This window comes from Aulostomus chinensis, chromosome 14 (assembly GCF_037954235.1).
Source record: "Aulostomus chinensis isolate RoL2024-O1b breed Wild chromosome 14, RoL_Achi_v1.0, whole genome shotgun sequence".
Taxonomy (NCBI): Eukaryota; Metazoa; Chordata; class Actinopteri; order Syngnathiformes; family Aulostomidae; genus Aulostomus; species Aulostomus chinensis.
Window position 1 is genome coordinate 22545273 of NC_141333.1, and position 15104 is coordinate 22560376.

The 15104-nt window shown below is 43.9% G+C and overlaps 2 protein-coding genes and 1 long non-coding RNA gene across 5 annotated transcripts in view; 2 read left to right on the forward strand and 1 right to left on the reverse strand.

The window, feature by feature from the left end:
• Positions 1-8304, forward strand: part of cpeb2 (cytoplasmic polyadenylation element binding protein 2) — a 22169-nt gene extending 13865 nt beyond the window's left edge. Inside the window, exons 5-11 of one of the 3 annotated variants that reach the window (XM_086224546.1) lie at positions 225-248; positions 1863-2036; positions 2118-2207; positions 2347-2465; positions 2552-2666; positions 3375-3556; positions 3755-8304. In XM_086224546.1, coding sequence (XP_086080672.1) covers positions 225-248; positions 1863-2036; positions 2118-2207; positions 2347-2465; positions 2552-2666; positions 3375-3556; positions 3755-3982 — 932 coding nt within the window. In that variant the 3' untranslated portion in view covers positions 3983-8304. The remainder of the gene's footprint in view (positions 1-224; positions 249-1862; positions 2037-2117; positions 2208-2346; positions 2466-2551; positions 2667-3374; positions 3557-3754) is intronic. The other 2 variants (XM_086224547.1, XM_086224548.1) reach the window with 2 other exon arrangements.
• On the reverse strand, positions 7715-9651 carry LOC147250198 (uncharacterized). Its single transcript, XR_015119268.1, has 3 exons — positions 9573-9651; positions 7943-8053; positions 7715-7849 (listed from the first exon to the last, which is right to left on the reverse strand). It is a non-coding gene; the product is annotated as an uncharacterized LOC147250198 (long non-coding RNA).
• c1qtnf7 (C1q and TNF related 7) lies at positions 9148-14647 on the forward strand. Its single transcript, XM_086224549.1, has 3 exons — positions 9148-9428; positions 11647-11883; positions 13530-14647. Exons 1-3 carry the CDS (start codon positions 9407-9409, stop codon positions 14156-14158), a joined length of 888 nt encoding a protein of 295 aa, XP_086080675.1. The 5' UTR covers positions 9148-9406; the 3' UTR covers positions 14159-14647.
• The last annotated feature ends 457 nt before the right edge of the window (positions 14648-15104 follow it).

A 15104-nucleotide genomic window follows, 5' to 3' on the forward strand; every position in this document is an offset into this window, starting at 1 on the left:
CCGTTCTGTTTGATGCTTGTCCGTCTCCAGAGATGTGATGCAGGCTTATGAAGCAACTGATCACTGAGAGTTAGTTTAGTTCCTGTAAGCTGCAGGTTCTTCTGCTGACTGAATCCATTGAGAGTCATGATGAGATAATCCTGCAGATTCAAGTTCATAGAGGTTACAAATACACGTCCGCTTATATCTGCCCTGCTGAAACTTGCGCTCTTCTCTACATGCAGCCAGGAGCTATGGGAGACGTCGAGGTAACTCAGCTCTCTACAACGTGTCTGTTTTACTTGTGGCGTATTCCTTTGTGGCATGCTTTGTTGCTTAAGTGGACACTAAACTCAGGCCTTAAAGGAACATACCAACTTTTTCAGGAAATGGTTCTTTTTTTCCATCCTGAGAGCCATCAGCTAACTGCTTGTTAGCTTAGCACAATGATTGATGGATGTGGGCAGCAGTGTTAATGTCACTGGGCTTGTGTGTAACATTCACTTTGAAGTAAGTTCAAATGATGAGACTGTGTACTTTTAGAGTACGTAGAACGACGGTCCCGGCTGAGCACATCTGAACACCAACATCCGTATTTTGGTCAACAAATCCAAATGTTTGTTGGTGACGAGCCGAGCGACTGATGCCACTAATCTGAGAGAGAGGATGAGGAGGATTACTGCTGGACGCAAGACACCGAACCTGAACATACGCGAACACCTCTCATCCACCACCATTCGTTGTGCTAAGCTAACTGGCAGTCAGCAGGTCCGTGTGGGTCTCAGCTCGCCGCTGCAGCACAGAGGAGAGCAGAGTGCCTGTCCTCCTGTCTGGCTGGAGACGATGGACACCAAGGGTTTGTCCTGAAAAGTCAGCGTGTTCCTTTCCGCTTGGATTCGATTCTTGTTTTAAAGGCGAGACGCTGCAGGTCTGGTTTTGAATTTTGCAATACAAACATTGTTTTGGATTAGTTGACAAAAAATATCTCTCGTACACAAATATTCTGGTTCAAATTTATGTTTTTGACATTTCTGCAAATAATCACGTATTTGATTAAGTAATGCATCTGTGTAGTGATTAGTTATATTATTTTCCTGTGAAAATTGAGGGGATTTTACAGTGCATATCTTTTAATAAAGATGATTTTTTTCCTACGATCAGTATTACTAACCTTCCCTTGTGGTACTTTAGTTTATATTCTGGAGGTTTTCACAGGGCGGTTTCCTCATATTCCACTTATTTATGTTCCATTTGATTCTTTAATCATGATGAAATGTCTGATGAGTAATAAAGCATCAGTCCAAATCTCCTCTGAGGAACATTTGTCAGTATAATGAAACAGGAATTTCTCAGCTGGCTTCATTCAGAATTCAGATTCAGGCTCTGAACATGTAAATGTGAAAGGTGAAATGTCTGACCCTGACCCTGACAAGATAACAAATTATTTGCATTCATAAAACAAGCAAAATATTTCAGAAAACGTGTTTACGTCCTCACACCAGCAGCGTCTCGCCTTGAGGTCAAACGTCCTTTCACACATTTATTTTTATATTGCCAACGCATCGTCACTGGCAATTAAAAATGTCCTAAAGCTGCTGTACTGTTGTTGATGTAGGCAGACATGCATGGCGTGGAGGGTCAGAGCGCCCTGGCACCTCTGCTCAACTTTGTTGTTAACAGCTTGGTTCCACAGCCGACCTTTCCCACGCTCGCTTTATCTGACACCTGTAGATGATAATCCTCGCACCTGCAGTCGAACGCCTTACGTCATAGCCTGCTGCTCCTAACAGCGATGGAGTCGTGCGACGGGCAGACGGCTCACGTCTTTGCATGTTCAGCAGTGTTTTAACGTGTGACGTTTCTCGCGCTCCCTCCTCCACCAGGACGCTCCTCCCTCTTCCCAATTGATGACAATCTCCTCGACGATGGCCATGGCAACCAGGGTGTCCCCGGAGTCCTCGGCTCCCCCAACTGTTACCCCCACCAAAACGGGGAACGCATCGAGCGCTTCTCCCGCAAGGTGTTTGTGGGCGGTCTGCCACCTGACATAGACGAAGGTGAGAGGACAGTCGGGTTGCGGTGGTACCGTTCACCATCTATCACTTTTCCTCACAGCAGCTCTTCCACTTTCCCTCCAGATGAAATAACTTCAAGCTTCCGCCGCTTTGGTCATCTGGTGGTGGACTGGCCGCACAAAGCAGAGAGCAAATCCTACTTCCCACCTAAAGGTACTGGACGGACGGTGTTTACATAGGATGGGGCGAAGCTGGGAAGCAAACCGTCTTTTCAGTCACGATGTACCAGCGCTCTTTGTTGCGCTGGGCTCACTGCACACAATCTAAGGCTGCTCGTGTGTGTGTTTCCTAGGATACGCCTTCCTGCTGTTCCAGGAGGAGACTTCAGTGCAGGCTCTGATTGAAGCCTGCATGGAGGAGGATGGGAAGCTCTACCTGTGTGTCTCCAGCCCCACCATCAAGGACAAGCCTGTGAGGACCGCAGCCCCACCAGCTGCCTCCCCAATACTGACAGAATTAAAAGGGAGTCAATTTAACATCAAGTTTTCTGACTCCAGGTGCAAATTCGACCGTGGAACCTGAGCGACAGCGACTTTGTGATGGACGGCTCGCAGCCCTTGGATCCTCGCAAGACCATCTTTGTGGGGGGTGTCCCTCGTCCCCTGAGAGCAAGTAAATACAAGCATTTGCATTTTCTTCGAGCAGCATCGTCTGTTTTCTGATTCTGAAACACTGAACTTTCTTCTGCAGCAAACAGCCACATCTTACTAGAGGGCGGCCCGAGGTGGCCTGCCAGATGGAGTTGCTCATTGAATAATTAAGAACTCTCAGAAATGATCAATTGAGGCTCTCCTCTTATAAGTGAAGACGTTTCGCCTCTCATCCAGGAAGCTTCTTCAGTTCTAAATTTCTGGTGGGATCAGGAATATAACCACCCAAGGGGGTGGTGGCAAAAACAATAGGCTGGTTAGGGTGTCATGTGAGTGGTTGGCCTCAGTTTCGGGTCATTACCCCTCCCAGCCCTCTTGGGGGCTTAAGAATCGTAATAATTAAAGAAATACAGTACAGTAAAATACAGTAAATCTGCATGAATGCTGCTTCTCTTTTGTGAGGCAAAATCGCTCTTTAAATATGTGGGACCCCAGATGATGTATATTTGTTTTATAATCTGATCAGGCAGCCGAGTGGCACGCTAGTGATTCAAGAAGAAAAGTGAGAGGCACCAGAGACAGTGTCGCACAGACAGAAGGACTTCTAATAACACAACGTGTGTTTGCATGTAGTTTGAGCTTCGGCCCACTGAGGGGAAACGTTGGAGACTAAATCTCCCACCAACATCTTTCCTCTCGGCTGATTAGTCTCTCCTCTGCTTGTGACTAGTTGAGCTGGCCATGATCATGGATCGTCTTTATGGGGGAGTCTGCTACGCTGGAATTGACACGGATCCAGAGCTCAAGTACCCCAAGGGGGCAGGACGAGTGGCCTTCTCCAATCAGCAGAGCTACATCGCTGCCATCAGTGCAAGATTTGTCCAACTGCAGCATGGAGACATTGACAAGCGGGTGCAGCCTTCTTCTTCACTCATTCACAGTTTTATTCTTCGTGTGAACTACGGCTATTGTGTGTGTGTGTGTGTGTGTGTGTGTGTGTGTGTGTGTGTGTGTGTGTGTGTGTGTGTGTGTGAGAGAGAGAGAGAGAGAGAAAACCTGTTTCCTCCCCTTTCAGCTGCTATAAGCCTGCATGCGTGTGTGTTTGTGCAGGTGGAGGTGAAGCCCTACGTCCTGGACGACCAGCTCTGTGACGAGTGCCAGGGCGCTCGCTGTGGGGGCAAATTTGCGCCCTTCTTCTGTGCTAACGTCACCTGCCTGCAGTACTACTGCGAGTTCTGCTGGGCCAACATCCACTCGCGTGCCGGGAGAGAGTTCCACAAGCCGCTGGTCAAGGAGGGCGCCGACCGTCCGCGGCAGATCCACTTCCGCTGGAACTAGAGATGCGACCACAGCCAAGGTGACACTGTCAGAGGGAAATCAGACACTGGCTAACAGGAAAAGGAGCCTTGCTGTGCTCTCCTGCTCTCCTAAGCTATCAATATAATCCAGTACGTAACAGTATACAGTATAACTCTATATATCTATATATCTTTTGTAGCAGCCAAACACCACAAGCCTCAGTTTTTCACCAAAACCCCCCGCACATCTCAGGCTCTGACAACTCTACAACTCTTTTGTGGTACGTTCATCTTTTCTAAGAGGAGATTTAAGAAGAAGAAAAAAAAGAAATTGATTTTTATAAGTTTTTTTTATTCTTATTATTTTTGTATGTGAGATTTGAAGTAGTTATGGGAATGTTTCTGCATGGGGGCAGCTCGTCTGTCTGATTGTCTGCTGCTAGCCACCCCACAGTGCGTGTAGTGCACACACTTGTTTCTGGGAAAACCTTGATTCTCTAATGTTGACGCCTGCCCCGGGTCATTAACCAAAGGTAGCAAACTGAGAGCATGCGTACAATTGACGCATTTCTGCCGAAAAACAACCGATTGTTTTTTTAATGTTGCCATGAACTCTTTCTTCTTGTTAGAGAGTTTATTAAGAAAAGAAAAAAAGATGACGATGATGATGATAGGGTTATTTCTGCGCTCATACTGACCCATAGCGTAATACCTCAAAATACTAAATCTGGTTTCTGCCAAGTGTATTCAACATTTATACCTAACAAGCTATTTTAGAAACTTTGCTGCTATAAATACTTATATACGAGTAGATATGTAGGTATTATATTTAATGCCATTGATAAAGCAGAATCATGTAAAATTAAATGCAGTATGCACTCGACCACTTATGGCCCCCATTGCCGTGGAAAGAGTTAAAGTGCATGTTATGAAAATAGGCTTAGCTCCACAAATAGCATGCAGGACGCGAGTGATGAAGAACACTTGCCAAAAAAAAAAGAGCAAAAAAAAAAACCCAACTAACCACTTAAGTTATAATTGAAGAAAAGACGTACAGTTCAATAGTGAGTAGCATGATCGTCTGTGACAGATGAAGAGGGAAAAATCTAAGTTAAATAAGTAAAAAAAAAAAACATATTTAAACTTGCATGCGTTGTCGTTTATCTGTCGTTTGATCAGTTTACATACTTAACGATACAAAAATTGATATTGGTTCTACTGTAGACTTAGTGGACGCCATCATCTTGTGACACGGTGGCTTGTATGGCAAAAAAAAAAAATCCCTTCTGTGGAGAAGCAGAGTGGTGTTCAGTGGTTTGTGTTCGTGTCGTCCCTGTGCTGTGTGACTCTTCTTAGCGTAGACTGAGGCTCTAGTTACAACCAATCGCTGGAGGGGAGAACGCCTTCACTCCTCCTATCCCGTGTGTTTGCGTGGCACCGCACTGCATCATCCTGGCAGACCCAACACAACCAGAAGACTTGATAAGCTGGGAGACGTGTGTGTGTGGCGGTAGAAGGTGGTGACAGTTTCGCGCTGTGCGTCTGCAGCTCTGATTGATGGAAGATGAAGTGGCACATGTCCTCCTCACAAAGCTCGATAGAAGGTGAAACGCTCCTCGACTGGCTTGTCTGTTCCGCTGACCCTTGAAATATTCTTGAACAACCTTCTTTAGGGACAATCTCTCTGTGAGCAAAGACGGCGGGCCGCCCTCCGTCTGTTTGGTACTGTACAAGTGTGTCGCTCTTGTGTTGTCGTGGTGGTTTTGTGTTCCATGCCCTGGTGTTTGCTCCTCGTTCAGGCGTCACGTGTGTACCGTTACCTTAATGGAGCTGAGTTCGTTTGGCGTGTTCATACCAGTTGATGTCTCGTGTCAACTGCTTACCCTCCGGTATCCCTGTTTTGTTTTTAATAATATATATTATGCACTACTTTTCTATATCCCCACCTGTTCATTTCGAATACACGCCCCCCCCCCACCCCCACCCCCACCCCCATGTGGTTTCACTGCAGACGTGGATTCTCTAAAACCTTCACCTATTTATAATTCTACAGATGATTTATTAAATTTTATTTTTTCATGATTACTTATTTAAAACGTAGCGTGAAGCAGTGGTCTTAAGTTATCTGTGTTCTGTACGAGTAGAAGCAGGAATCCCATATTTTCTAATATATTCTGAGGTAGTCGAGCGTGGGGCGAAGGAGTCGGATGCTCCCGCCACCGCCGCCGTTGTGGTCGTGGCGGCCGCGGCTTTAGTTCTCATGGTGCGAATGTGTCTGAATATCGTCACCTGTAACACTTGACTCGTGTTGTTTTCGTGAGGTTCTATTTTCTATGTTGAACACTGTTACTTTGTTCCGTGTGTGTGTGTGTGTGTGTGTGTGTGTCTTTGTTTTTGTAAAAATCATATTTATTTCACTATTTTTGTAGACAAAAAAAAAACGATTTGATTTTGATTGTATTTTTCTATTTAAATAGGAGTATTATACAATTTATTTCCCCCAGTGCTAATTATGTCCAAACCTTTTGTTCAAAGGCAAAAGAATCATGTCATCCGTATACACGTCAAAGATTTTGATATACAGTTGAATTGATTCTTATTTTCATACACTCCTCACATTTCACTTGAAGGAAGGAAACATGAAGGTTTTATTATATTCTTGGAAGACACTTGAGATTCTCCCCTGTCGCATCGAGGCCGCCGTCCTCCCAGATGCTCTGAAACTTGAATATAACACATTTTGAAAGGCTGACTAACCTCGAATCTGTGTTGTGATGTGCAATACTGTTTCTAATGTTTGTATAAAAGTAAGAATTACAGTGTAAACCTTTTTAATGCAGATTTATTTTTTTCATTGCATATTTTGCAGATTTCTGATCCACAGTGTCATTTTTTACTGTCAGAAAAATAAACCCCGTTTTTTCATTGCAACTATTTTTAAATCCAGATATCTTTGTACTGATGTAAATGATTGTAGTTATTTTGGATAGTGTTTTGCTAACAAAAGGAGAGACTTTTTCATGCATATTTCTATTTCATTTCATCTTGTTTTATCCCATGTTTGTATTTCATTTAATAGTAGCAGAATTCTTTGGATGATTTTTCATATTAAATGTCATTGGTATTATTTTGTATTTTTATGTGAAAATACACTATATATAATTTTAATATGCTAATTGCTAAGATATTATTTTGGGTTTAATTATTTTTAAAGCTAAATATTTGTAATTTTATCGACTAATTTCTAAATCAGAGTTTGTGTATAGACTCACTGAAGTGGTTTATGAGGTGTTTGGATTGTAATTATTACTGAATGGTTCTTTGATATGCAAAATGAATATCATGTTTTTATTTTTTGTTGGTTTTGTATTTAAATGGGGTGTTGATTACGATCTTTGTTTTTGGTTTTTTTCCCCCCTTTCACTTCCTGAATAAAGACCCATTCTGTTTGGACACAAAATGGCTGCCTCCAAATTCAGTTTCACTCCAGCGGCATCCAGATGATCCTTAAATGAGTTGACCTCACCAGATTTGGAGTGACAGAATTCTGCACCTCCTCCAGATCCGTCTTTTCCTCACAGTATTCACAGGAAACACACATAAACGTGCAAAAAAAAAAGAAAAAAAAGCGAATCAATGGGAAAAAAACCACAAATATGCGCAGACGTGAGGAGTAAAAAGTGTTTGCAACAGATTACACACGTTGAGGTCGTAGAGCAGTTTGGTGCGTAGAATGACATGAATAAAGGGAGAAAGTATAATGGTAAAATAATTGAATTTATTGTTAAAAATGTCAGATTATTTTCAAATGACGTCATCGGAATAACTGGCATTGTTCTTTTCTTCAGGGCGCCTTCCCAAAAGTGTACGAAGTCTTCCAGAATACTGTTACAAACGTCATGTGTGTCTGGCATTGTTTTTAATGGGAAAAAATAAATGAAAATGATTAAATGACATCTACTCCTCTCCTATTAAAAATTCCAGTCGTATATTTGCAAACCTCATGAGGAAGTTCACTCTGCGTGTTTCTGCTGACTCCTGGAACGGGACTGGTCTCCGTTAACCATGAGTGATGTCACATGCTTGTAGACCCGCCTCAGCCAACGCGGAGCTGCGGACACACATTTGTTGATGTGTACAAATATTCAAGTAAATACTACGATAGGAATACCTTTTCAGCGTCTGGTCTTTGTATTTTCACTCCAGTAACTGGTGTTTACTATTGACTTGAAACACTGATGGTTCACATCCAAAGGTGGCAAATAGAACATGGTGATGATTTATGTTTGTGTTGATTATACGACTTAAAAAAGACTACAGACACTTCAGAGCAAAGGAGCTAAAAACACAACAAACTTGTTCATGGTGGCCTTGACCCTTGACCCCACGCATGGATTTAGCAAGTAAATGTAGCGCTGTTACATTTAGATCATGCTTGTGATTATTTTTGGCATTCATTGATTGTGATCAGGTGGCCCGGTGGTGCAGTGGTCGTCACTGTGGCCCCCAGCAAGAAGGTTGTGGGTGGAGCCCCAGCTGGAGCACGGGGTCTTTCTGGGTGAGTCTCCATGTTCTCCCTGTTCCTGCTGGGTTCTCTCTGGTACTCCAGCTTCCTCCACAGTCCAAAGACATCAAGAGGGACCAGGTTAATCCAGACTCTAAATTGACCGTAGGCGTGGCTGGGAGAGCCAATGGTTGTCTGTCTCTATGTGTTGGCCCTGCCATGGACTGGTGACCTGTCCAGGGGGAAGGCTGCTGGGATAGGCTCCACCCCCACCACCCTGAACAGGAGAAGAGGGAGAAGATGGAGGGATGATGGATGGACAGATGATTGTGATCAGTGAAAAGCTGATCTATCCATTTATTCACCACTAGTTATACTTTTGAATTGAAATATTTTAAATACTCGAGGTGGAATTGATGTATGTGATCAAAACATGTAAGCCCAAGATCAAATATTTCATTATGATCTTAAGGCCACACTGAACCTGGAGGCTGATACGTGGTCATGAACTGGTGAGTTCACGGATCCAAACATGAGTTCTGGCCCCATCTACAGGTAACACACAGAAGTGCAACTGACATCAACGCTAGGAACGCCTGACATTAATTCCACTTTTCATTCACCAGCCTCTTTTTTTTTCAAGCTCCAAACATTTGGATCCTCATACTAAATAATTCCTCATGCATGACATAACAGGGCTGAAGCTGCGTTCTGTCCCGTTCAGGGTGCCCTGGGAAGTTTAGAGAAGGGAGTGGAGAAGGAGGGAGGGTGGAATGGAGAGAGTCCAGGCAGCTGCTGCTGCTGCTGCTGCTGCTGCGGCTGAACCAGGAGACGCACAGCAGCTGCGCATCTACGTGCGGGAGCGGGAGAAGATGAGCGGCACGTTCACCGAGGACTCCCATCATCTCAAGCCCCGGACGAGAAGCAGATAAACACTCAGACCCTCGATCAGCTCTGGCGATGAACGGCTGCCAAGTGCGGGGTAAGAACCCAGCTGGCCGCTTCCTGCTTGATGCTCGATTAACACTCGTGATTCACAGCGTTAGAACCTCTGCTGCTTGTAGGTCTTTGAGAACTTCTACTATTACACGTCTGTAAGTATTTGTACACGCTGATATGCACGCACCTTTACACATTCATCAGATACTTGAAGTTTCGATGCCTGGAAACTCTTGGTTCACTTGCCGTTTGTTGACATGATGACGTGAAACGTTAATCCGCCCCATGAATCATTGAGGGACACATAATTTCATTGACAGGCGGCCAGACCGAAAGTTTCAGTATCGTTTGCAGAATGTGTCCTAATCCAGCGGAAACAATACAAGAGGAACCATCAGCTTCTCATCAGGGTTCCTAATGGGAAACACGTATTCTGAGATTGTTGTCACATATTCCGAGATTGTTATCACATATTCCGAGATTGTTATCACGTAATCTGAGATTGTTATCACGTATTCCATGATTATTATCACGTATTCTGAGATTATCAAGTATTCTGAGATTGTTATCATGTATTCTATGATTGTTATCACGTATTCTATGATTGTTATCACGTATTCTGAGATTATCACATATTCCATGATTGTTATCACGTGTTCGGAGATTATCACATATTCCATGATTGTTATCACGTGTTCTGAGATTATCACATATTCTGAGATTGTTATCTGCAGCGTCTCAAAAATCATTGTACCTTGGATGTCAGGTATATTTCTCATCTTTTTAAAAGAGTATCTTCATTTACATGTGAGTGCATTTATGCCCGCATGCATCCACATGTAGGATACACAGCAGCATTTCTCCAATGAAAGTGCCATTAACAGAGAGGAGCGGGCGGCGGGTGGCAGGGCGGCGGGCGGGGTTTCCCTCTCTGGACCTCTCACCCTTATGTCATGGAAGGGCTGTGGGAGCAGGACCACGTCCTCTGCATGCTTCCTGTTCGTCCCAGCATGTTTACTGTCCTACGCTACACACTCATCTTGCAGTACGCGGCCACAGAAGCATGTTGCTGTAACAGGCACTTCTTTTTGAAGAGAGAGGAGGGGATGACGGTGAACCTGACACACATGTTCCTACGCCCCCGCTGAGCGCAGGCCAACCAGCAGATGCAGAATTCCCACCCTCACACCCACAAGCTCAGATGTGCATAAACTCACTGCAAACCTTTGTGTTCATTTGCTCAGACTGCAGCTTCTGCAGTCACAGAGGAAACTAAGTACTCAGGTGCAGGTCCAGGTGTCCACTTCACTCGAGTATAAGTATATGAAATATACTTTTTACCCGACTAACTTTGTCTGAACCCGTCAGTCACGAGTTCATAGGAAGAGAAAGATTTTGTATTAAAACCATGGCTACTCTGAAACATGAAGCCTGCCAGCTTCAAGAGAACATCACGCTACCATGACCTTTCGAGGTCAACGTTGTGACAATGCAGCGAGCTCTGAAATGCAGGTGCGTCACGTAGAATGTGCACGTTCAAACTGAACATCAAATACTTTCTGGTGTACATTTGAATAGGTACTTTTACTTTAACCACCGAACTGTTTTATCGGTGTATTTCTACTTGTACTCAGTAAAGGACCCGTGTACTTCCACTGCTGGTCTGTTTGACATTTGACAGGTTGGCAAAGAGGATTCCAGCCGTGTTTGGTGACCGAGCCACCACTGCTGACTCATCGTCAGCGTTCTTCCCTTTGAACTCGTCTGTGTTCGCGCAGCAGATTGATCCGTCTCCACGTCTCCCTCTCTGTTTCTGTTTCTGTCTGCACAAATGCCATTGCTTCATGTTTAGGTTCCCCAGACAGACATTGCGCTGGATGTTATGTCAGGGCTTGGGAATGTTTTGGCAAGAAAAAGGATATTTGGATCAGAGACAAAGGTTGCAGTTCTACAGTTGATGAGAACATCAGTGTGTGAGGCAGAGTCAAACAACAATTGTGTCTCATTACACAATCACATCTGGCCTCAGCTGTGCTTGATCACAAATTGAAGTCATTGATATTCTTTTTTACTTTTCCGTCTACAACCATGGCAACATCCTTGTGTTTAAGAGCATCGTGGAGACTGATAACAGCCTCCAGGATCTGGTTAGAACCTGTTTGGGTGCTGCAGCATGTACTTCCTCTATCGTTCTTACTTGCTTTAAATACCAGTGACGACAAAACGGTGAGGTTCTCATCACGGATCTTTTTGATTTGCAGATCCAAAGATGTGGACGTTGATGGGAGTGGTCTGTCTGTGCCACTGTGTCTCTGGACAGCTGTTTGAAACCAAGTTGAAAGGAACGCCACGTCTGATCTGCAGTGTCCCCGGGTCACCAGGCCCGCCTGGCAAACCTGGTCCCAGTGGGCCCCCGGGAACAGATGGGAATGTGGGTATCCCAGGAAGAGATGGCAGAGATGGCAGGAAGGGTGAAAAGGGAGAAAGGGGAGACACAGGTATAATATGAAACATAAACAGATACAGCACCAGTTTATGTGTCACTACTCTGTGCGAGAGAGGCTGAAAACATCTGGCACAGGAAGCCTTTCTGGTCTGACATCTGGCAACGAGAGGATGAACTGATGATGAGTTCCTAAGAAAAGAAAACTTGGTGAGAGTTCCTAAGAAAAGAAAACTTGGTGACAAATGCATCCAACACGTAATTTGTAATGAAAAATGGACTTTAAAGATGAGAGGCTGAAAGATAAATGACAAATCTGAATAAACAGACTGCGAGTCTTCAACTCTTGCCAAAATACTTCCTTTGTGCGACGGGCAGTGCAACAGTGGGCCAGAGTCATCGGCAGCCTGGGTAATGCAGTTTTTATTAATATGTGAGCTGCAAAAACACCAATACCAAGAGTTTAAACTATTCTGGATGAAGTGCTTGCTTCTTCAAGAAGTGTGTGTTTTATGTGGAATGTGTTTGCTCTGTGGTTTTGTGTGTTAAGGAAACTCGCCAACTTTTTTGGGAGATCCTCTTATTGTCCAACCACAGTCCACCTGTGAGTTCATTAGGGAGCTGAGACCCCCAGAGACCAGCTGCCTGTTAGCGACGGTACGCTAACACTTGTCATCCATTACCACACAATTTGCTAAGCTAACTGACAGCCAGTGGGTCTCTGCGGGTCTCGGCTCCCTACTGCAGCACACAGAGGACAGAATGGGATCCGTCTCCTTGTCTGGCTCTGGGAGAACGGCTAAGAAGAGTTCTTCTCAAAAGTCTACAACCTTTAAGTTTCTAAGCCACACAAAAATGGCTAGTGATGGAGCTTTCTTTCGCATTTTGGTGTTCTAAATGTTCTTTATCGAATGGTGCGTGAACAGAAGGAACTTGGTTGGAGTCAAGAGGGCCAGATCCCATCCGTGATTTTGCTCTGACTCACTCATACTTACTCTCAGTGTATTTGGCTGCAGCTCCATACTTTATACGAGAGGCTCATTATTATGGGAGAGGTGGAGTTTCTGTGTGTGCAGGGTTTCCCCGGCTCCCCATAATACAAACACATTTTCGCCCTTGTTCACAGCTTAGTATGGATTTATCTTCATTTTTATTGTGAAAATAAATATTTCATGTGGGTGCAAATTTTGATAGGTTGCAAATAGATTTGGCCTCGCTGGGTTTGATCCTCCAGCAGAATCATCTATAGACCTAATAAACCTGTCAGTGGTAAATAAAAAGAAACCTTCAAGCACCTTTGTTTTCCATTATGTGTGGAAACAGGAATTCAGACACACACCTTCACTGAAACATGAAACAATATATTTGGAGTCACCCACGAGCATGCACAAACACATCAGCGTGTTTCCTAGCTGCAGGGTATTTACTGCAGGACGTAGGCGGCTGGAGAAATGACAATTTGAGTGAAGCAATCCACCACTGAACGGTTCAGAAATGTCACGGTGGCTGGGTTCCAAGTGTGACCTCATACATGACACTGGGTGAGGAGTTGTGTTTTCATTCACTTCCTTACATAGTCAGGATCTACAAGTGTAGACAGAAACTGATGTATCTAAGAGCGTTTGACAGGAAAAGCAATCTTTTTTCTTTCGATAATTGAGCACAAACACTCATCCAGGCTTGTTTTTGGTTTAATTTCAGGGTTAAAGGGCAGAGTTGGACCCACGGGTAAGATCGGCCAGCGTGGTGAGCGTGGCCCTGCGGGGAAACGTGGCCCTCAAGGGGAAAGTGGAGACATAGGTCCACCTGGTCCACTGGGTCCTGACGGACACAAGGGGGACAAGGGCACCAGCGGAATAAGTGGAACAGCCGGAATCTGCAAATGTGGAAGCCTGTTGCCTAAATCTGCCTTCTCTGTGGGAATCACAAGCAGCTACCCTGCAGAGAAGATCCCCATCAAGTTCAACAAGGTCCTGTACAATGAGGGCGGACACTACAACCCAGAGACAGGCAAGTTCATCAGTGCGTACCCAGGCGTTTATTACTTCTCCTATGACATCACACTGGCCAACAAACACCTGGCCATCGGTCTGGTGCACAATGGCCAGTATCGCATCAAAACCTTCGACGCCAACACCGGGAACCATGATGTGGCTTCAGGGTCCACTGTGATGTACCTGAACCCAGAGGATGAGGTGTGGTTGGAGATCTTCTACCACGACCAGAACGGTTTGTTTGCTGATCCAGGCTGGGCTGACAGCTTGTTCTCTGGCTTCCTTCTCTACGCTGACACAAACTATTTTGACGCACTGGCAGAAGACTATGCATAGAACATGAAAGCATACAACATATGTGAATAAAATAGAACAACAAATCTGTAAATAGCTGTTGTTTTGATAATTTTATTACACATATAGTATGCCAACTACAGTATATTTTTATAGAACTGTTTCTATTCCTATAGTCTGTCTTTACATGAAAGTCATCGTCTTGGCAAGCTTGGAAGTACGTGGATGTTTGACCTAATAATAATTAATACTAAATCAAATAAATGCCATTGACAGGTAGACCTTGGGGATTCATTTGTATCATCTACTTGTCTCCATGCATGGATTTAGCTTGTACTCTGAGCTCTGTGGTGAGCAGTGATACACCTTGGCTGCATCTGGTCTGCCAGAAATCAAAAGAAGATTTAGACCTCTAAAGTTGCTCTTGTCCAGGTTTTCCTAAACTTTTTCCCTTAGAGGGCCAAACTTCAAACTTATAGGTGGGCTATGGACCAAAAGCAAACACATATTGTGTTATTAAAATGCCTGTTGTATGAGTACCACTGTGTCTGCCTCTGTCTTTTCTTACTCCTCTTGTTCCATCCTGCGCCATGTCACTGTGTTACCTGCTTTTTTTTTCATGAAAAGTAATATAATATTTGGGATCCTACATATTTTATTGTTTAAATATGTGGGTAGGATATTTCTGTGTTATTTATTATTATTTAAATATTGTTACCTCAAAAAAAGAAAAACATTTAAACAATTATTTACATATTCTAAATTTAAATAAGTAATTAATTATTTCTCAAGTGATATACAATATAAATTGAATTATAATATTAGTTTACGTATTATTATACATGTATGTTTAAAATACATGTACTGTATTCACGATCAGCAAATACTATCAACTTTGCGCATTTGCTCTGCTTGTTGTTTCGGAGACTCCGTAGAAGGCGGGACCTATACGGCATTATGTCTATGATTGACAACATACCGGACCAAT